At 34.2% G+C, this 22,099-nt stretch overlaps 2 protein-coding genes across 5 annotated transcripts; one reads left to right on the forward strand and one right to left on the reverse strand.

Moving 5' to 3' along the window:
• Positions 1-204: 204 nt before the first annotated feature.
• LOC123688549 lies at positions 205-3,374 on the reverse strand. The gene is made up of 5 exons (XM_045627117.1): positions 3,292-3,374; positions 2,761-2,902; positions 1,316-2,598; positions 316-1,189; positions 205-263 (listed from the first exon to the last, which is right to left on the reverse strand). Exons 1-4 carry the CDS (start codon positions 3,372-3,374, stop codon positions 508-510), a joined length of 2,190 nt encoding a protein of 729 aa, XP_045483073.1. The 3' UTR covers positions 205-263; positions 316-507.
• LOC123688550 lies at positions 2,872-6,365 on the forward strand. 4 transcript variants are annotated; one of them, XM_045627119.1, is made up of 6 exons: positions 2,872-3,399; positions 3,452-3,809; positions 5,091-5,254; positions 5,381-5,601; positions 5,671-6,254; positions 6,307-6,365. In XM_045627119.1, exons 2-5 carry the CDS (start codon positions 3,594-3,596, stop codon positions 6,060-6,062), a joined length of 993 nt encoding a protein of 330 aa, XP_045483075.1. In that variant the 5' UTR covers positions 2,872-3,399; positions 3,452-3,593; the 3' UTR covers positions 6,063-6,254; positions 6,307-6,365. The 4 variants fall into 4 exon arrangements, with proteins under 4 accessions (XP_045483075.1, XP_045483076.1, XP_045483077.1 ...); XM_045627120.1 differs by having other exon boundaries at positions 5,684-6,254; XM_045627121.1 differs by having other exon boundaries at positions 5,091-5,262; positions 5,381-6,254.
• Positions 6,366-22,099: the final 15,734 nt, after the last annotated feature.

The following is a 22,099-nucleotide window of genomic DNA, read 5'->3' on the forward strand; positions in this document are numbered from 1 at the left end:
TATATATATATATATATATATATATATATATATATATATATATATATATGGGAAATGTCCTGGAACTTGACGTTAGTCATATATATATATATATATATATATATATATATATATATATATATATATATATATACAGTGAGATAAATTATTTGCCGAATAAAGTAAGGAGGTGTGGTTGGGTATCTAGGCAATTTAGAAAAGATCAACAGTCTATAGTCTATTCATCTATATTTCGAAACAATATGCGTTTCTTCTTCAGGATGCTAAAAAAATTACACAAATTACAAAGTTGTAAAAACAGCAATCCATGCTTACATCTGACTGGACAGTGTTATTTAAGATGATAAGTGCAGCTATAATTGGTCTTCTACTCATAAAATTCAATAAAAATACAATAATCGTAGAAATATCAGAAACGTTGCCGTAATGCATATGTCAATTTTAAAGGTTAAAACTCACAGAACAGGGGAACACAGAGAAAACAACAATTCACAAAGTGACATAAAGTCATGTTTGTCTAGATGGCCTACGATCTAAGGATAACAAATAACTATATACAACACTTAAATTCTTCAAGTCAGTCTTCTTATTTATATTATTTTCATTTTCATTTATAAAACACATTTCAAGGAAACTTCTTTTATTATAGTTAGAATTGGTACATAATATTTCAACTTCATCAAACTTAAAATGGTGGTCTAGAGAGGACGAATGGCTAGCTAATGCACATCTATCAGGTCGTAATCTGGCGTCACTCTTATGTATTGAGATACGTCTTTTCAAACATTGTGATGTCTGTCCAACATACACAGACTCACAGTTCTCACATGGAATGCGATAAACCACGTCAGATCTAGACATGGTGTGGATCCTATCTTTAGTTTGGCTGAAAAGAACGCCTACTACTAAAGGATTGTACTTCGCAATTTTTATGTTCTCAATTTCTTTTAGAATTTTGGTCAATTTACCTGTTAATGGTGGAATGAGGGGCAGGCTTACATATTTGTCATGTGTGGCAGGTTCGACTAATGTCGATGTTCTTATTTGTGGGACCTCGTCGACTTGGTCAGAAGTTAGAGAATGCCGACATCTGTTCAAAAACATCCTAGGGTAACCATTGTTCTCAAAGATCTTAAGCAACTTTTCTTCACTGTTATGAAGAAAGTCTGGATGGCAGATTTTCTTAATTCTACGGAACATACCTTTAATTAAGTTAGTTTTCATAGCCCAAGAATGGTTGGAACTATAATGTATATAGCGACCTGAAGAGGTCGGTTTTTGGTACCAATCCAATTTTACAATGTTACCTGCACACCTGATAGCTTTGGTGTCAAGGAATGGGACACCATTTTCAGTTTCTTCTTCTGCAGTAAACTTAATGTGTGGGTCGTAGTTATTGAAAACTGCCAAAGTCGTAGCAGTCCTGTCTTCGGGAATAGCAAGGAGAAGGTCATCAACATATTGATAGGTAATCGGCACCTGGAAGGGCAGTAGAGGAATGCAATATTTCAAAAGCACTGACATGACTATATTAGCCAAAATGGGACTGATTTTACTCCCCATTGCACAGCCAAAGATTTGTGAAATGAAGGAACCCTTGAAAACGAAATAGCTGGACTCAAACAAAAACTTTATGATTATTATAAAAAGTGATATATCTATGGTTGTGACCTGACTTACTCTGGACCATTCCTGTTGGATAATTTGTATAACTAGCTCTAGTGAAATATTCGTGAATAAACTGACAGCATCTAAGGAAATGAGTTTATACCCTTGGGGCAATATAAAGTTATTAATTTTGGAAGCAAATTGGAAAGAGTCAGCTATGGTATAATCATGGAAATCTGAGAATGCTTCTGTGAGAATCTGTGTCATAAATTGACTGAGTTCAACTGACGCTGAGCCAATTGTGGAGACGATGGGCCTCAATGGGATGTCTGCTTTGTGTACTTTAGGAAGTCCATATATTCTTGGTGGAATCGCTTTATAGGTGGTTAATTTTCTGGCCATGGAAGCATCAATAAAACCTTTGTCTTTCAGTTGTTTGACAATTTTGTTGTTTTTACATTGAAATTCATTGGTAGGGTCTCTCCTTAATTGTTTGTAAACTGACGAGTCTTGTAGAAGCTGGTTCATTTTCTGTTCATACTGTTCTGTGGAAAGTATTACTGTGATGTTACCTTTGTCAGCAGGAGTGATAACCAAGTCATCGTGTGTCTTGACAAATCTTCTAGCATTGGTCAAAAGGTAGTGCTCAAAGTTATGTGTCATCTTTGAATTGTGCACGAAGTTGGTAATAGCATTAGTGCATTTAGCCCTCAAGATATTCTGCCTGGTGATAGGAGCCAAGTTGATTATGTTCTCTACATCTGCCACAATATTCTTGATAGGTATGTCTTTAACAGGAAGGGGAGCCACACCAAATTTAGGTCCCAGACTCAAGATAACCTTAACTTCTGTGGGAATCTGTGTAGTAGTGAGATTGCAAAGCCATTCATCTCTGATTTGGATGGACTGGATTTTTCGTTTTTTTAGTGCAAGGAACTTCTTTTCAAGAAGCTTCTTGTTGTTGGAAAATACTTTCTTGTATGATCGGTTCTGTGAAATGTAAAATCGTTCAAGGATGTTAGTTGGAACGAGTACCAACAATTCAGTTTTCAGGTATTCCAAAGTGGAAGAAAAATTATTGATTTTCTTTATGGTGAAGGAAATCTCCATGTTAAGAATTCTGGTAGATATTTTTTTGTTAAAAAGACTAACCTTTCTGTTGTTTTCGGCATCATCTGATAAGAGGTTGGTCAAACATTTGATGTTCTGGACGATATGTCTGGGTAAAATACCGGTCGTTCTGCAATGGAGCGTTCTGACGTGGTTTATCGCATTCCATGTGAGAACTGTGAGTCTGTGTATGTTGGACAGACATCACAATGTTTGAAAAGACGTATCTCAATACATAAGAGTGACGCCAGATTACGACCTGATAGATGTGCATTAGCTAGCCATTCGTCCTCTCTAGACCACCATTTTAAGTTTGATGAAGTTGAAATATTATGTACCAATTCTAACTATAATAAAAGAAGTTTCCTTGAAATGTGTTTTATAAATGAAAATGAAAATAATATAAATAAGAAGACTGACTTGAAGAATTTAAGTGTTGTATATAGTTATTTGTTATCCTTAGATCGTAGGCCATCTAGACAAACATGACTTTATGTCACTTTGTGAATTGTTGTTTTCTCTGTGTTCCCCTGTTCTGTGAGTTTTAACCTTTAAAATTGACATATGCATTACGGCAACGTTTCTGATATTTCTACGATTATTGTATTTTTATTGAATTTTATGAGTAGAAGACCAATTATAGCTGCACTTATCATCTTAAATAACACTGTCCAGTCAGATGTAAGCATGGATTGCTGTTTTTACAACTTTGTAATTTGTGTAATTTTTTTAGCATCCTGAAGAAGAAACGCATATTGTTTCGAAATATAGATGAATAGACTATAGACTGTTGATCTTTTCTAAATTGCCTAGATACCCAACCACACCTCCTTACTTTATTCGGCAAATAATTTATCTCACTGAATTATACAGAAATGGGTTTCTTTGATGACGTAGGTTTAGCGTATGGTAGAACTGCGTCTAAACAGATGAGACTATGGGCTCATTTGAACACCAAATTGGCGAAGTTGGCTTGTAGAAGAAACTTCTTGCTCCATTGCAGAACGACCGGTATTTTACCCAGACATATCGTCCAGAACATCAAATGTTTGACCAACCTCTTATCAGATGATGCCGAAAACAACAGAAAGGTTAGTCTTTTTAACAAAAAAATATCTACCAGAATTCTTAACATGGAGATTTCCTTCACCATAAAGAAAATCAATAATTTTTCTTCCACTTTGGAATACCTGAAAACTGAATTGTTGGTACTCGTTCCAACTAACATCCTTGAACGATTTTACATTTCACAGAACCGATCATACAAGAAAGTATTTTCCAACAACAAGAAGCTTCTTGAAAAGAAGTTCCTTGCACTAAAAAAACGAAAAATCCAGTCCATCCAAATCAGAGATGAATGGCTTTGCAATCTCACTACTACACAGATTCCCACAGAAGTTAAGGTTATCTTGAGTCTGGGACCTAAATTTGGTGTGGCTCCCCTTCCTGTTAAAGACATACCTATCAAGAATATTGTGGCAGATGTAGAGAACATAATCAACTTGGCTCCTATCACCAGGCAGAATATCTTGAGGGCTAAATGCACTAATGCTATTACCAACTTCGTGCACAATTCAAAGATGACACATAACTTTGAGCACTACCTTTTGACCAATGCTAGAAGATTTGTCAAGACACACGATGACTTGGTTATCACTCCTGCTGACAAAGGTAACATCACAGTAATACTTTCCACAGAACAGTATGAACAGAAAATGAACCAGCTTCTACAAGACTCGTCAGTTTACAAACAATTAAGGAGAGACCCTACCAATGAATTTCAATGTAAAAACAACAAAATTGTCAAACAACTGAAAGACAAAGGTTTTATTGATGCTTCCATGGCCAGAAAATTAACCACCTATAAAGCGATTCCACCAAGAATATATGGACTTCCTAAAGTACACAAAGCAGACATCCCATTGAGGCCCATCGTCTCCACAATTGGCTCAGCGTCAGTTGAACTCAGTCAATTTATGACACAGATTCTCACAGAAGCATTCTCAGATTTCCATGATTATACCATAGCTGACTCTTTCCAATTTGCTTCCAAAATTAATAACTTTATATTGCCCCAAGGGTATAAACTCATTTCCTTAGATGCTGTCAGTTTATTCACGAATATTTCACTAGAGCTAGTTATACAAATTATCCAACAGGAATGGTCCAGAGTAAGTCAGGTCACAACCATAGATATATCACTTTTTATAATAATCATAAAGTTTTTGTTTGAGTCCAGCTATTTCGTTTTCAAGGGTTCCTTCATTTCACAAATCTTTGGCTGTGCAATGGGGAGTAAAATCAGTCCCATTTTGGCTAATATAGTCATGTCAGTGCTTTTGAAATATTGCATTCTTCTACTGCCCTTCCAGGTGCCGATTACCTATCAATATGTTGATGACCTTCTCCTTGCTATTCCCGAAGACAGGACTGCTACGACTTTGGCAGTTTTCAATAACTACGACCCACACATTAAGTTTACTGCAGAAGAAGAAACTGAAAATGGTGTCCCATTCCTTGACACCAAAGCTATCAGGTGTGCAGGTAACATTGTAAAATTGGATTGGTACCAAAAACCGACCTCTTCAGGTCGCTATATACATTATAGTTCCAACCATTCTTGGGCTATGAAAACTAACTTAATTAAAGGTATGTTCCGTAGAATTAAGAAAATCTGCCATCCAGACTTTCTTCATAACAGTGAAGAAAAGTTGCTTAAGATCTTTGAGAACAATGGTTACCCTAGGATGTTTTTGAACAGATGTCGGCATTCTCTAACTTCTGACCAAGTCGACGAGGTCCCACAAATAAGAACATCGACATTAGTCGAACCTGCCACACATGACAAATATGTAAGCCTGCCCCTCATTCCACCATTAACAGGTAAATTGACCAAAATTCTAAAAGAAATTGAGAACATAAAAATTGCGAAGTACAATCCTTTAGTAGTAGGCGTTCTTTTCAGCCAAACTAAAGATAGGATCCACACCATGTCTAGATCTGACGTGGTTTATCGCATTCCATGTGAGAACTGTGAGTCTGTGTATGTTGGACAGACATCACAATGTTTGAAAAGACGTATCTCAATACATAAGAGTGACGCCAGTTTACGACCTGATAGATGTGCATTAGCTAGCCATTCGTCCTCTCTAGACCACCATTTTAAGTTTGATGAAGTTGAAATATTATGTACCAATTCTAACTATAATAAAAGAAGTTTCCTTGAAATGTGTTTTATAAATGAAAATGAAAATAATATAAATAAGAAGACTGACTTGAAGAATTTAAGTGTTGTATATAGTTATTTGTTATCCTTAGATCGTAGGCCATCTAGACAAACATGACTTTATGTCACTTTGTGAATTGTTGTTTTCTCTGTGTTCCCCTGTTCTGTGAGTTTTAACCTTTAAAATTGACATATGCATTACGGCAACGTTTCTGATATTTCTACGATTATTGTATTTTTATTGAATTTTATGAGTAGAAGACCAATTATAGCTGCACTTATCATCTTAAATAACACTGTCCAGTCAGATGTAAGCATGGATTGCTGTTTTTACAACTTTGTAATTTGTGTAATTTTTTTAGCATCCTGAAGAAGAAACGCATATTGTTTCGAAATATAGATGAATAGACTATAGACTGTTGATCTTTTCTAAATTGCCTAGATACCCAACCACACCTCCCTATATATATATATATATATATATATATATACTATGGTTTCCTTTATTTGGATGTGTCAGGTTTTTAATGATGATATTTGTTTCATATAAGATATTTAATTAGACGTTTCGGAGAGTCTCTCCTTCTTCAGTAATAATAATAAAAATTAGATTGTTCACAATATACAAATTAATTAAAATTGAGCCTGTAAAAGAACACAAACATTTAGAATAGTATATATAATAATTTTACATCACAAATAAGTTAATTAAAGTAAAATGTATCTCACCTTCAATTTCTCGTCAAATTACAATGTTGGAATATGAATGTCAGTCAGTCTTCCCTGATATGTGTCATGTTTTAGGTCTTGTGTTTTTCTTTTTGTTGTGTTGGTTTTTTAAGAAGTGGTACATAGAATTGACTAAGTTGTTTTACGTCTTGTCTATCGTTTACTGTTGTTTCTAAGTTCGATTGTATGTGTATCATCTCCCATATTTCTCTCTGTTTTCGTTTTGGTTCAATTGTTAGTATTTTTGTTTCGTCATAGTCGAATTCATGTTTTTTTGTTTTTTTATGTTTGTTTAGTGCCGTTGTTGCGTTTTTCGTGTATTTATGAGCGTTGAGTCTGTCGTGTAATCTCTGTGATGTCTGTCCGATATATTGCTTATCACAGTCCTTGCACGGAATACTATAAACAACATTAGACTTTTTAGATTTAGGTGTTGAATTTTTTAATTTTGTGAAGATCTCCTTCAATTGGTTTTGAGGTTTGTGGACTAATTCAATGTTATGAGGTTTTAATATTTTTGTGATTTTATGAGACAAATTTTTGGTGTAGGGAATTGGTATTCGTGTTTTTTGTTCTTTATTTTCTTCAGTTGTTCTCAGGTTGTAAAGTCTATGTATTCTCTCGTTTATTATAGGTGTAGTCATCTTTGTAGGGTAATTGTTCTTAATTAATCGTTCTTTTAATTCTATTATTATTTTTGGTCTCAATTCCGGTGATGTCAGTTTAAGTGCTCTGTCAATATATCCAATTATTGTGCCTCGTATTTGTCCGGTGTGGTGGTTAGAATAATAGTCCAGGATGCGGTCGGAGTTTTGTTTTTTATTTTTCCATTTTGTAAGTATTTTGTTGTCTCTGTTGATTAGTGTCATGTCTAAGAAGTCCAATGTTCTGTCTTTTTCTTCTTCAATTGTAAATTGTAATAGTGTATGAGCACCGTTGAAATCTTGTAGTATGTGTTGCATAGTTGTTGGTGTGGTAATTAGGAGACAATCATCAACATATCTTCTGAAGAACGCTTTGTTGTTGTATTTCGACATAATTTTTTGTTCTATGTGTTCCATTACACTCTGTGCAATCACACTTGAAATTGGGGTTCCCATGGCTACTCCCTTTACTTGTTTGTAAAATTCATCTCTATATTGAAAGTAGCTGTTATTAATTATTAGTTGAGTCGTTTCCGTGAATTCGTCTTCAGGTATTTCTGTGTGTGATGTTAGTTGGTGCCATCTTTCTTTTATCGTTTCTTTTACTAACTCGATAGGGATATTTGTATATAAAGATACTACATCAAGTGAATATAGTTTATTATTTTTGTCAATTTTCAATTTATTTAATTGTTCTTTCAGATGTATTGAGTTCTTTATGTAGTATTCATAAAGAACAATTAAATAAATTGAAAATTGACAAAAATAATAAACTATATTCACTTGATGTAGTATCTTTATATACAAATATCCCTATCGAGTTAGTAAAAGAAACGATAAAAGAAAGATGGCACCAACTAACATCACACACAGAAATACCTGAAGACGAATTCACGGAAACGACTCAACTAATAATTAATAACAGCTACTTTCAATATAGAGATGAATTTTACAAACAAGTAAAGGGAGTAGCCATGGGAACCCCAATTTCAAGTGTGATTGCACAGAGTGTAATGGAACACATAGAACAAAAAATTATGTCGAAATACAACAACAAAGCGTTCTTCAGAAGATATGTTGATGATTGTCTCCTAATTACCACACCAACAACTATGCAACACATACTACAAGATTTCAACGGTGCTCATACACTATTACAATTTACAATTGAAGAAGAAAAAGACAGAACATTGGACTTCTTAGACATGACACTAATCAACGGAGACAACAAAATACTTACAAAATGGAAAAATAAAAAACAAAACTCCGACCGCATCCTGGACTATTATTCTAACCACCACACCGGACAAATACGAGGCACAATAATTGGATATATTGACAGAGCACTTAAACTGACATCACCGGAATTGAGACCAAAAATAATAATAGAATTAAAAGAACGATTAATTAAGAACAATTACCCTACAAAGATGACTACACCTATAATAAACGAGAGAATACATAGACTTTACAACCTGAGAACAACTGAAGAAAATAAAGAACAAAAAACACGAATACCAATTCCCTACACCAAAAATTTGTCTCATAAAATCACAAAAATATTAAAACCTCATAACATTGAATTAGTCCACAAACCTCAAAACCAATTGAAGGAGATCTTCACAAAATTAAAAAATTCAACACCTAAATCTAAAAAGTCTAATGTTGTTTATAGTATTCCGTGCAAGGACTGTGATAAGCAATATATCGGACAGACATCACAGAGATTACACGACAGACTCAACGCTCATAAATACACGAAAAACGCAACAACGGCACTAAACAAACATAAAAAAACAAAAAAACATGAATTCGACTATGACGAAACAAAAATACTAACAATTGAACCAAAACGAAAACAGAGAGAAATATGGGAGATGATACACATACAATCGAACTTAGAAACAACAGTAAACGATAGACAAGACGTAAAACAACTTAGTCAATTCTATGTACCACTTCTTAAAAAACCAACACAACAAAAAGAAAAACACAAGACCTAAAACATGACACATATCAGGGAAGACTGACTGACATTCATATTCCAACATTGTAATTTGACGAGAAATTGAAGGTGAGATACATTTTATTTTAATTAACTTATTTGTGATGTAAAATTATTATATATACTATTCTAAATGTTTGTGTTCTTTTACAGGCTCAATTTTAATTAATTTGTATATTGTGAACAATCTAATTTTTATTATTATTACTGAAGAAGGAGAGACTCTCCGAAACGTCTAATTAAATATCTTATATGAAACAAATATCATCATTAAAAACCTGACACATCCAAATAAAGGAAACCATAGTAACTATTAAAAAGCAGGTAAATAACATTGAACCGAATATATATATATATATATAATAGATAACAATGTTAGGATGTTTCGATCTAGGAAATTCAGTGATACACTTTTATATCATCCAAGCTTTCGGTAAGACTTCTTACCTTTCTCAAGGATCTGCAATATATATTAAATATAAACATTACAAATAGCAAGTTCACAAAACTAACGTACATATATTGTGGTTTTATTCCTTCCTTATTTCAAAATATTCAAAAAACAAAATAGTTCAACCCAACTACTCTCTCACAGTAATAAAGATTAAACAAGTAAATAATATCATTGATAACACTCATATATTCTGTCAGACATCAATTCATGTAAGGTAAACAAACCATGACACCATCCGCCAAAGAGAGATATAAATGACAACTGTTTGGTTCCACAGAATTATATTCACTTTCTTAATTTTGTTTATTATTTTAAGGTGTTTAAACTACGAAATGGTGGATGCGAAATTTTTTGATAATTCTATCAAGTAGGAGTAGATGTTATTAAGATTGTTAGTATCTTGTTTTGTATTCATAGTATTGTCAGTCACTGCTATTGATAACATCTCTAAGAATAATCTTTTATGGTAATGGGGTTCCTTAAAGAGTATTTTTGTGTTAGAATAATCTATTACATGGTCATTGTTGTTCGCATGTATAGCTAAGGCACAAGTTCTTAAATTTCTTCTTGCATCACTTTTATGAGATGTTATTCTTTCTTTGATCCATCTGGAAGTCTGTCCTATGTATGTTCTCTCACAACTGCCACAAGGTATACTATACACGACTCCAGATTCATATTCTTCTTTTTTTTTTGTCTTTCAAGCGGCTGAATACTAACTTAAATAATGGATGTTTCATAGTTTTAACAATCTTGATATTTTTGTAGTCTTTGAAAATCAGGGAAATCTTATTAGAGAGTACTGGTATGTAAGGTATAGTGGCGTAAACGATGTCAGCTCGGTCTATCATGGCATCAGTGTTTAATGACATGGTGACTTCGACTGGGGGTGAAGATGATGTATTGCAAAGTAACTTATTGAGTAATTTTATCGGGTATCCATTCATTACAAATAGCTTTTTCAGTTTGACAATACATTGACTATGAAAAGTTGGATGTGTCAACCTTAAGACTCTAGTTTTCATCTGTGTGACTAGATTTAGCTTCATATTTTGAGGATGGCAAGATCTATAATGCAAATATCTGCCAGAGCTACTAGGCTTGTTATACCAATCAGTCCTCAACACTTCTCCCATTCTTATCACCCTGATGTCTAAAAAAGGTATGGAGTTGTCAACCTCTTCTTCTGCCGTGAATTGTAGGTGGGTGTTATAACTGTTAAAATGTTCCAGAACTGTAGCAAGTGATCCCTCTGGAATCATACATATCAGATCGTCGACATACTTCTTTAAAAAGGGCATAACAAAAGGCAAACCGGGCAGTACCGAAGTCAAAAGATCATCTAGCACATATTGTGCCAAAATAGGGGAAAGTTTACCTCCCATTGGAGCACCTAAGGTCTGCCTGTAATATCTTCCTTGATATGTGAAATAGGTGTTGTCGAAGATGAACCTTAATAATTCCAACAGGTCGTTCTGTGACATCTGAGTATGCCGAGAAATTTCATTCCAATGTCTGACAACGCTCAGCTCTACTAATTCAAAAGGTATGTTGGTAAACAAGGAGACCACATCTAAGCTGACCAGCACGAAATCAGGGGGGCATTTGAAGTTATTTATGAAGTCTGAAAATGAAAAGGAATCAGGAACATAAAATTCATTATCTCTGTTGTACGAGATTGTTAGTAGATCTGTCACATATTGGGAAATGCAGCTAGTTGGAGCATCTAATGACGATATTATAGGTCGTAAAGCAAGTTGAGGCTTATGTACCTTAGGTAATCCATAAAATTTTGGTACTTTTGAATTGTATATAGTGTGTTTCTTAATAATACCTGAATCATCTCCTATTTTACGTCTTACTTTAATCATTAATTTATTTGACTTTTGTTGGATTGTGCTTGTTGGATCTCTGGTCAAAACCTGATAATGTTCTTCATCTGTCAAAAGCTCCCTTGACAAATCAATGTAATCGCTTTTCTTCATTATTACTGAGACATTGCCCTTATCTGATCTCGTCACAAGTAGCTCCTGATGTGCCCTTAAAAAACTTTTGGTGTTCATCATCATTATTCTAATTGGGTCATAGGTGGTGTCTCGAGAATGTACATAATTGGTGACTACGTTAACTACTTTTGATGTGAGAACGTTTCTCATCTCTGGTGGGCTAACCGATACCAAACCTTCAGCATCAGCCAACAAACTCCCCAGGTTTAGATCACTTTTCTTAGGTGTTATGTTGAATTTAGGGCCCAATGACAAGAAAGTCCTCACATCTTCTGGTATACTTATTCCAGATATATTTTTGAACCAATTTTCTTGTACCTTAATTAGATCTTTCCTTGCACTCTCCAATCTCCTGAACTTACTTATATTAGTCTCTTTGATACGATAAAATTTCTTTTTGTAGTTTATCTCCATCTTTCTCTGAAAATTTTCTACGACAATTTCACTCATTATATTTGTCAACTGTTGTTTGATCTTAACAATTTCACTCTCAGACCTACGAATGTTGTCAACAGTTATCGATATTTCAAGGTTCAACAGATTATCCACCAGTCTGTTGTTGTATCTATTAACTTGGTTTCTAATTATTCCGTGACTGTCTGCCAGTAATGAGTCTATCCCCTTTATGCTATTGGTAAGGTGATTTGGTTTAATGCCAGCTGATCGACATCTTAGAAGAAAAATTCTCCTATTATGTAAGGAAGCCAAACGTGAGTTGAACTTAGCCCATTGTTTGAAGAACTTCATGGCTGCCACTCCATGAGTATTTTTGATGTCATTGAAGAATCCCATAATACAATTCGTAAGAAAATTATTGATCGCAATATATCTAATAGATAACAATGTTAGGATGTTTCGATCTAGGAAATTCAGTGATACACTTTTATATCATCCAAGCTTTCGGTAAGACTTCTTACCTTTCTCAAGGATCTGCAATATATATTAAATATAAACATTACAAATAGCAAGTTCACAAAACTAACGTACATATATTGTGGTTTTATTCCTTCCTTATTTCAAAATATTCAAAAAACAAAATAGTTCAACCCAACTACTCTCTCACAGTAATAAAGATTAAACAAGTAAATAATATCATTGATAACACTCATATATTCTGTCAGACATCAATTCATGTAAGGTAAACAAACCATGACACCATCCGCCAAAGAGAGATATAAATGACAACTGTTTGGTTCCACAGAATTATATTCACTTTCTTAATTTTGTTTATTATTTTAAGGTGTTTAAACTACGAAATGGTGGATGCGAAATTTTTTGATAATTCTATCAAGTAGGAGTAGATGTTATTAAGATTGTTAGTATCTTGTTTCGTATTCATAGTATTGTCAGTCACTGCTATTGATAACATCTCTAAGAATAATCTTTTATGGTAATGGGGTTCCTTAAAGAGTATTTTTGTGTTAGAATAATCTATTACATGGTCATTGTTGTTCGCATGTATAGCTAAGGCACAAGTTCTTAAATTTCTTCTTGCATCACTTTTATGAGATGTTATTCTTTCTTTGATCCATCTGGAAGTCTGTCCTATGTATGTTCTCTCACAACTGCCACAAGGTATACTATACACGACTCCAGATTCATATTCTTCTTTTTCTTTGTCTTTCAAGCGGCTGAATACTAACTTAAATAATGGATGTTTCATAGTTTTAACAATCTTGATATTTTTGTAGTCTTTGAAAATCAGGGAAATCTTATTAGAGAGTACTGGTATGTAAGGTATAGTGGCGTAAACGATGTCAGCTCGGTCTATCATGGCATCAGTGTTTAATGACATGGTGACTTCGACTGGGGGTGAAGATGATGTATTGCAAAGTAACTTATTGAGTAATTTTATCGGGTATCCATTCATTACAAATAGCTTTTTCAGTTTGACAATACATTGACTATGAAAAGTTGGATGTGTCAACCTTAAGACTCTAGTTTTCATCTGTGTGACTAGATTTAGCTTCATATTTTGAGGATGGCAAGATCTATAATGCAAATATCTGCCAGAGCTACTAGGCTTGTTATACCAATCAGTCCTCAACACTTCTCCCATTCTTATCACCCTGATGTCTAAAAAAGGTATGGAGTTGTCAACCTCTTCTTCTGCCGTGAATTGTAGGTGGGTGTTATAACTGTTAAAATGTTCCAGAACTGTAGCAAGTGATCCCTCTGGAATCATACATATCAGATCGTCGACATACTTCTTTAAAAAGGGCATAACAAAAGGCAAACCGGGCAGTACCGAAGTCAAAAGATCATCTAGCACATATTGTGCCAAAATAGGGGAAAGTTTACCTCCCATTGGAGCACCTAAGGTCTGCCTGTAATATCTTCCTTGATATGTGAAATAGGTGTTGTCGAAGATGAACCTTACTAATTCCAACAGGTCGTTCTGTGACATCTGAGTATGCCGAGAAATTTCATTCCAATGTCTGACAACGCTCAGCTCTACTAATTCAAAAGGTATGTTGGTAAACAAGGAGACCACATCTAAGCTGACCAGCACGAAATCAGGGGGGCATTTGAAGTTATTTATGAAGTCTGAAAATGAAAAGGAATCAGGAACATAAAATTCATTATCTCTGTTGTACGAGATTGTTAGTAGATCTGTCACATATTGGGAAATGCAGCTAGTTGGAGCATCTAATGACGATATTATAGGTCGTAAAGCAAGTTGAGGCTTATGTACCTTAGGTAATCCATAAAATTTTGGTACTTTTGAATTGTATATAGTGTGTTTCTTAATAATACCTGAATCATCTCCTATTTTACGTCTTACTTTAATCATTAATTTATTTGACTTTTGTTGGATTGTGCTTGTTGGATCTCTGGTCAAAACCTGATAATGTTCTTCATCTGTCAAAAGTTCCCTTGACAAATCAATGTAATCGCTTTTCTTCATTATTACTGAGACATTGCCCTTATCTGATCTCGTCACAAGTAGCTCCTGATGTGCCCTTAAAAAACTTTTGGTGTTCATCATCATTATTCTAATTGGGTCATAGGTGGTGTCTCGAGAATGTACATAATTGGTGACTACGTTAACTACTTTTGATGTGAGAACGTTTCTCATCTCTGGTGGGCTAACCGATACCAAACCTTCAACATCAGCCAACAAACTCCCCAGGTTTAGATCACTTTTCTTAGGTGTTATGTTGAATTTAGGGCCCAATGACAAGAAAGTCCTCACATCTTCTGGTATACTTATTCCAGATATATTTTTGAACCAATTTTCTTGTACCTTAATTAGATCTTTCCTTGCACTCTCCAATCTCCTGAACTTACTTATATTAGTCTCTTTGATACGATAAAATTTCTTTTTGTAGTTTATCTCCATCTTTCTCTGAAAATTTTCTACGACAATTTCACTCATTATATTTGTCAACTGTTGTTTGATCTTAACAATTTCACTCTCAGACCTACGAATGTTGTCAACAGTTATCGATATTTCAAGGTTCAACAGATTATCCACCAGTCTGTTGTTGTATCTATTAACTTGGTTTCTAATTATTCCGTGACTGTTTGCCAGTAATGAGTCTATCCCCTTTATGCTATTGGTAAGGTGATTTGGTTTAATGCCAGCTGATCGACATCTTAGAAGAAAAATTCTCCTATTATGTAAGGAAGCCAAACGTGAGTTGAACTTAGCCCATTGTTTGAAGAACTTCATGGCTGCCACTCCATGAGTATTTTTGATGTCATTGAAGAATCCCATAATACAATTCGTAAGAAAATTATTGATCGCAATATATCTAATAGATAACAATGTTAGGATGTTTCGATCTAGGAAATTCAGTGATACACTTTTATATCATCCAAGCTTTCGGTAAGACTTCTTACCTTTCTCAAGGATCTGCAATATATATTAAATATAAACATTACAAATAGCAAGTTCACAAAACTAACGTACATATATTGTGGTTTTATTCCTTCCTTATTTCAAAATATTCAAAAAACAAAATAGTTCAACCCAACTACTCTCTCACAGTAATAAAGATTAAACAAGTAAATAATATCATTGATAACACTCATATATTCTGTCAGACATCAATTCATGTAAGGTAAACAAACCATGACACCATCCGCCAAAGAGAGATATAAATGACAACTGTTTGGTTCCACAGAATTATATTCACTTTCTTAATTTTGTTTATTATTTTAAGGTGTTTAAACTACGAAATGGTGGATGCGAAATTTTTTGATAATTCTATCAAGTAGGAGTAGATGTTATTAAGATTGTTAGTATCTTGTTTCGTATTCATAGTATTGTCAGTCACTGCTATTGATAACATCTCTAAGAATAATCTTTTATGGTAATGGGGTTCCTTAAAGAGTATTTTTGTGTTAGAATAATCTATTACATGGTCATTGTTGTTCGCATGTATAGCTAAGGCACAAGTTCTTAAATTTCTTCTTGCATCACTTTTATGAGATGTTATTCTTTCTTTGATCCATCTGGAAGTCTGTCCTATGTATGTTCTCTCACAACTGCCACAAGGTATACTATACACGACTCCAGATTCATATTCTTCTTTTTCTTTGTCTTTCAAGCGGCTGAATACTAACTTAAATAATGGATGTTTCATAGTTTTAACAATCTTGATATTTTTGTAGTCTTTGAAAATCAGGGAAATCTTATTAGAGAGTACTGGTATGTAAGGTATAGTGGCGTAAACGATGTCAGCTCGGTCTATCATGGCATCAGTGTTTAATGACATGGTGACTTCGACTGGGGGTGAAGATGATGTATTGCAAAGTAACTTATTGAGTAATTTTATCGGGTATCCATTCATTACAAATAGCTTTTTCAGTTTGACAATACATTGACTATGAAAAGTTGGATGTGTCAACCTTAAGACTCTAGTTTTCATCTGTGTGACTAGATTTAGCTTCATATTTTGAGGATGGCAAGATCTATAATGCAAATATCTGCCAGAGCTACTAGGCTTGTTATACCAATCAGTCCTCAACACTTCTCCCATTCTTATCACCCTGATGTCTAAAAAAGGTATGGAGTTGTCAACCTCTTCTTCTGCCGTGAATTGTAGGTGGGTGTTATAACTGTTAAAATGTTCCAGAACTGTAGCAAGTGATCCCTCTGGAATCATACATATCAGATCGTCGACATACTTCTTTAAAAAGGGCATAACAAAAGGCAAACCGGGCAGTACCGAAGTCAAAAGATCATCTAGCACATATTGTGCCAAAATAGGGGAAAGTTTACCTCCCATTGGAGCACCTAAGGTCTGCCTGTAATATCTTCCTTGATATGTGAAATAGGTGTTGTCGAAGATGAACCTTACTAATTCCAACAGGTCGTTCTGTGACATCTGAGTATGCCGAGAAATTTCATTCCAATGTCTGACAACGCTCAGCTCTACTAATTCAAAAGGTATGTTGGTAAACAAGGAGACCACATCTAAGCTGACCAGCACAAAATCAGGGGGGCATTTGAAGTTATTTATGAAGTCTGAAAATGAAAAGGAATCAGGAACATAAAATTCATTATCTCTGTTGTACGAGATTGTTAGTAGATCTGTCACATATTGGGAAATGCAGCTAGTTGGAGCATCTAATGACGATATAATAGGTCGTAAAGCAAGTTGAGGCTTATGTACCTTAGGTAATCCATAAAATTTTGGTACTTTTGAATTGTATATAGTGTGTTTCTTAATAATACCTGAATCATCTCCTATTTTACGTCTTACTTTAATCATTAATTTATTTGACTTTTGTTGGATTGTGCTTGTTGGATCTCTGGTCAAAACCTGATAATGTTCTTCATCTGTCAAAAGTTCCCTTGACAAATCAATGTAATCGCTTTTCTTCATTATTACTGAGACATTGCCCTTATCTGATCTCGTCACAAGTAGCTCCTGATGTGCCCTTAAAAAACTTTTGGTGTTCATCATCATTATTCTAATTGGGTCATAGGTGGTGTCTCGAGAATGTACATAATTGGTGACTACGTTAACTACTTTTGATGTGAGAACGTTTCTCATCTCTGGTGGGCTAACCGATACCAAACCTTCAACATCAGCCAACAAACTCCCCAGGTTTAGATCACTTTTCTTAGGTGTTATGTTGAATTTAGGGCCCAATGACAAGAAAGTCCTCACATCTTCTGGTATACTTATTCCAGATATATTTTTGAACCAATTTTCTTGTACCTTAATTAGATCTTTCCTTGCACTCTCCAATCTCCTGAACTTACTTATATTAGTCTCTTTGATACGATAAAATTTCTTTTTGTAGTTTATCTCCATCTTTCTCTGAAAATTTTCTACGACAATTTCACTCATTATATTTGTCAACTGTTGTTTGATCTTAACAATTTCACTCTCAGACCTACGAATGTTGTCAACAGTTATCGATATTTCAAGGTTCAACAGATTATCCACCAGTCTGTTGTTGTATCTATTAACTTGGTTTCTAATTATTCCGTGACTGTCTGCCAGTAATGAGTCTATCCCCTTTATGCTATTGGTAAGGTGATTTGGTTTAATGCCAGCTGATCGACATCTTAGAAGAAAAATTCTCCTATTATGTAAGGAAGCCAAACGTGAGTTGAACTTAGCCCATTGTTTGAAGAACTTCATGGCTGCCACTCCATGAGTATTTTTGATGTCATTGAAGAATCCCATAATACAATTCGTAAGAAAATTATTGATCGCAATATATCTAATAGATAACAATGTTAGGATGTTTCGATCTAGGAAATTCAGTGATACACTTTTATATCATCCAAGCTTTCGGTAAGACTTCTTACCTTTCTCAAGGATCTGCAATATATATTAAATATAAACATTACAAATAGCAAGTTCACAAAACTAACGTACATATATTGTGGTTTTATTCCTTCCTTATTTCAAAATATTCAAAAAACAAAATAGTTCAACCCAACTACTCTCTCACAGTAATAAAGATTAAACAAGTAAATAATATCATTGATAACACTCATATATTCTGTCAGACATCAATTCATGTAAGGTAAACAAACCATGACACCATCCGCCAAAGAGAGATATAAATGACAACTGTTTGGTTCCACAGAATTATATTCACTTTCTTAATTTTGTTTATTATTTTAAGGTGTTTAAACTACGAAATGGTGGATGCGAAATTTTTTGATAATTCTATCAAGTAGGAGTAGATGTTATTAAGATTGTTAGTATCTTGTTTCGTATTCATAGTATTGTCAGTCACTGCTATTGATAACATCTCTAAGAATAATCTTTTATGGTAATGGGGTTCCTTAAAGAGTATTTTTGTGTTAGAATAATCTATTACATGGTCATTGTTGTTCGCATGTATAGCTAAGGCACAAGTTCTTAAATTTCTTCTTGCATCACTTTTATGAGATGTTATTCTTTCTTTGATCCATCTGGAAGTCTGTCCTATGTATGTTCTCTCACAACTGCCACAAGGTATACTATACACGACTCCAGATTCATATTCTTCTTTTTCTTTGTCTTTCAAGCGGCTGAATACTAACTTAAATAATGGATGTTTCATAGTTTTAACAATCTTGATATTTTTGTAGTCTTTGAAAATCAGGGAAATCTTATTAGAGAGTACTGGTATGTAAGGTATAGTGGCGTAAACGATGTCAGCTCGGTCTATCATGGCATCAGTGTTTAATGACATGGTGACTTCGACTGGGGGTGAAGATGATGTATTGCAAAGTAACTTATTGAGTAATTTTATCGGGTATCCATTCATTACAAATAGCTTTTTCAGTTTGACAATACATTGACTATGAAAAGTTGGATGTGTCAACCTTAAGACTCTAGTTTTCATCTGTGTGACTAGATTTAGCTTCATATTTTGAGGATGGCAAGATCTATAATGCAAATATCTGCCAGAGCTACTAGGCTTGTTATACCAATCAGTCCTCAACACTTCTTCCATTCTTATCACCCTGATGTCTAAAAAAGGTATGGAGTTGTCAACCTCTTCTTCTGCCGTGAATTGTAGGTGGGTGTTATAACTGTTAAAATGTTCCAGAACTGTAGCAAGTGATCCCTCTGGAATCATACATATCAGATCGTCGACATACTTCTTTAAAAAGGGCATAACAAAAGGCAAACCGGGCAGTACCGAAGTCAAAAGATCATCTAGCACATATTGTGCCAAAATAGGGGAAAGTTTACCTCCCATTGGAGCACCTAAGGTCTGCCTGTAATATCTTCCTTGATATGTGAAATAGGTGTTGTCGAAGATGAACCTTAATAATTCCAACAGGTCGTTCTGTGACATCTGAGTATGCCGAGAAATTTCATTCCAATGTCTGACAACGCTCAGCTCTACTAATTCAAAAGGTATGTTGGTAAACAAGGAGACCACATCTAAGCTGACCAGCACAAAATCAGGGGGGCATTTGAAGTTATTTATGAAGTCTGAAAATGAAAAGGAATCAGGAACATAAAATTCATTATCTCTGTTGTACGAGATTGTTAGTAGATCTGTCACATATTGGGAAATGCAGCTAGTTGGAGCATCTAATGACGATATTATAGGTCGTAAAGCAAGTTGAGGCTTATGTACCTTAGGTAATCCATAAAATTTTGGTACTTTTGAATTGTATATAGTGTGTTTCTTAATAATACCTGAATCATCTCCTATTTTACGTCTTACTTTAATCATTAATTTATTTGACTTTTGTTGGATTGTGCTTGTTGGATCTCTGGTCAAAACCTGATAATGTTCTTCATCTGTCAAAAGTTCCCTTGACAAATCAATGTAATCGCTTTTCTTCATTATTACTGAGACATTGCCCTTATCTGATCTCGTCACAAGTAGCTCCTGATGTGCCCTTAAAAAACTTTTGGTGTTCATCATCATTATTCTAATTGGGTCATAGGTGGTGTCTCGAGAATGTACATAATTGGTGACTACGTTAACTACTTTTGATGTGAGAACGTTTCTCATCTCTGGTGGGCTAACCGATACCAAACCTTCAGCATCAGCCAACAAACTCCCCAGGTTTAGATCACTTTTCTTAGGTGTTATGTTGAATTTAGGGCCCAATGACAAGAAAGTCCTCACATCTTCTGGTATACTTATTCCAGATATATTTTTGAACCAATTTTCTTGTACCTTAATTAGATCTTTCCTTGCACTCTCCAATCTCCTGAACTTACTTATATTAGTCTCTTTGATACGATAAAATTTCTTTTTGTAGTTTATCTCCATCTTTCTCTGAAAATTTTCTACGACAATTTCACTTATTATATTTGTCAACTGTTGTTTGATCTTAACAATTTCACTCTCAGACCTACGAATGTTATCAACAGTTATCGATATTTCAAGGTTCAACAGATTATCCACCAGTCTGTTGTTGTATCTATTAACTTGGTTTCTAATTATTCCGTGACTGTCTGCCAGTAATGAGTCTATCCCCTTTATGCTATTGGTAAGGTGATTTGGTTTAATGCCAGCTGATCGACATCTTAGAAGAAAAATTCTCCTATTATGTAAGGAAGCCAAACGTGAGTTGAACTTAGCCCATTGTTTGAAGAACTTCATGGCTGCCACTCCATGAGTATTTTTGATGTCATTGAAGAATCCCATAATACAATTCGTAAGAAAATTATTGATCGCAATATATCTAATAGATAACAATGTTAGGATGTTTCGATCTAGGAAATTCAGTGATACACTTTTATATCATCCAAGCTTTCGGTAAGACTTCTTACCTTTCTCAAGGATCTGCAATATATATTAAATATAAACATTACAAATAGCAAGTTCACAAAACTAACGTACATATATTGTGGTTTTATTCCTTCCTTATTTCAAAATATTCAAAAAACAAAATAGTTCAACCCAACTACTCTCTCACAGTAATAAAGATTAAACAAGTAAATAATATCATTGATAACACTCATATATTCTGTCAGACATCAATTCATGTAAGGTAAACAAACCATGACACCATCCGCCAAAGAGAGATATAAATGACAACTGTTTGGTTCCACAGAATTATATTCACTTTCTTAATTTTGTTTATTATTTTAAGGTGTTTAAACTACGAAATGGTGGATGCGAAATTTTTTGATAATTCTATCAAGTAGGAGTAGATGTTATTAAGATTGTTAGTATCTTGTTTTGTATTCATAGTATTGTCAGTCACTGCTATTGATAACATCTCTAAGAATAATCTTTTATGGTAATGGGGTTCCTTAAAGAGTATTTTTGTGTTAGAATAATCTATTACATGGTCATTGTTGTTCGCATGTATAGCTAAGGCACAAGTTCTTAAATTTCTTCTTGCATCACTTTTATGAGATGTTATTCTTTCTTTGATCC

Source organism: Harmonia axyridis, unplaced genomic scaffold (genome assembly GCF_914767665.1).
Source record: "Harmonia axyridis unplaced genomic scaffold, icHarAxyr1.1, whole genome shotgun sequence".
Classification (NCBI taxonomy): domain Eukaryota; kingdom Metazoa; phylum Arthropoda; class Insecta; order Coleoptera; family Coccinellidae; genus Harmonia; species Harmonia axyridis.

Coding starts and splice junctions, on each gene's coding strand:
- LOC123688550 (XM_045627118.1), top strand. CDS start 3,594: ATGGGTTTCTTTGATGACGTAGGTTTAGCGTATGGTAGAACTGCGTCT. Junction 3,810..5,090: donor ATGCCGAAAACAACAGAAAG/GTTAGTCTTTTT, acceptor CTGCCCTTCCAG/GTGCCGATTACCTATCAATA. Junction 5,255..5,380: donor CTTGACACCAAAGCTATCAG/GTGTGCAGGTAA, acceptor TATGTTCCGTAG/AATTAAGAAAATCTGCCATC.
- LOC123688549 (XM_045627117.1), bottom strand. CDS start 3,374: ATGATAAGTGCAGCTATAATTGGTCTTCTACTCATAAAATTCAATAAA. Junction 2,903..3,291: donor GAAATATCAGAAACGTTGCC/GTAATGCATATG, acceptor CAACATACACAG/ACTCACAGTTCTCACATGGA. Junction 1,190..1,315: donor CTTGACACCAAAGCTATCAG/GTGTGCAGGTAA, acceptor TATGTTCCGTAG/AATTAAGAAAATCTGCCATC.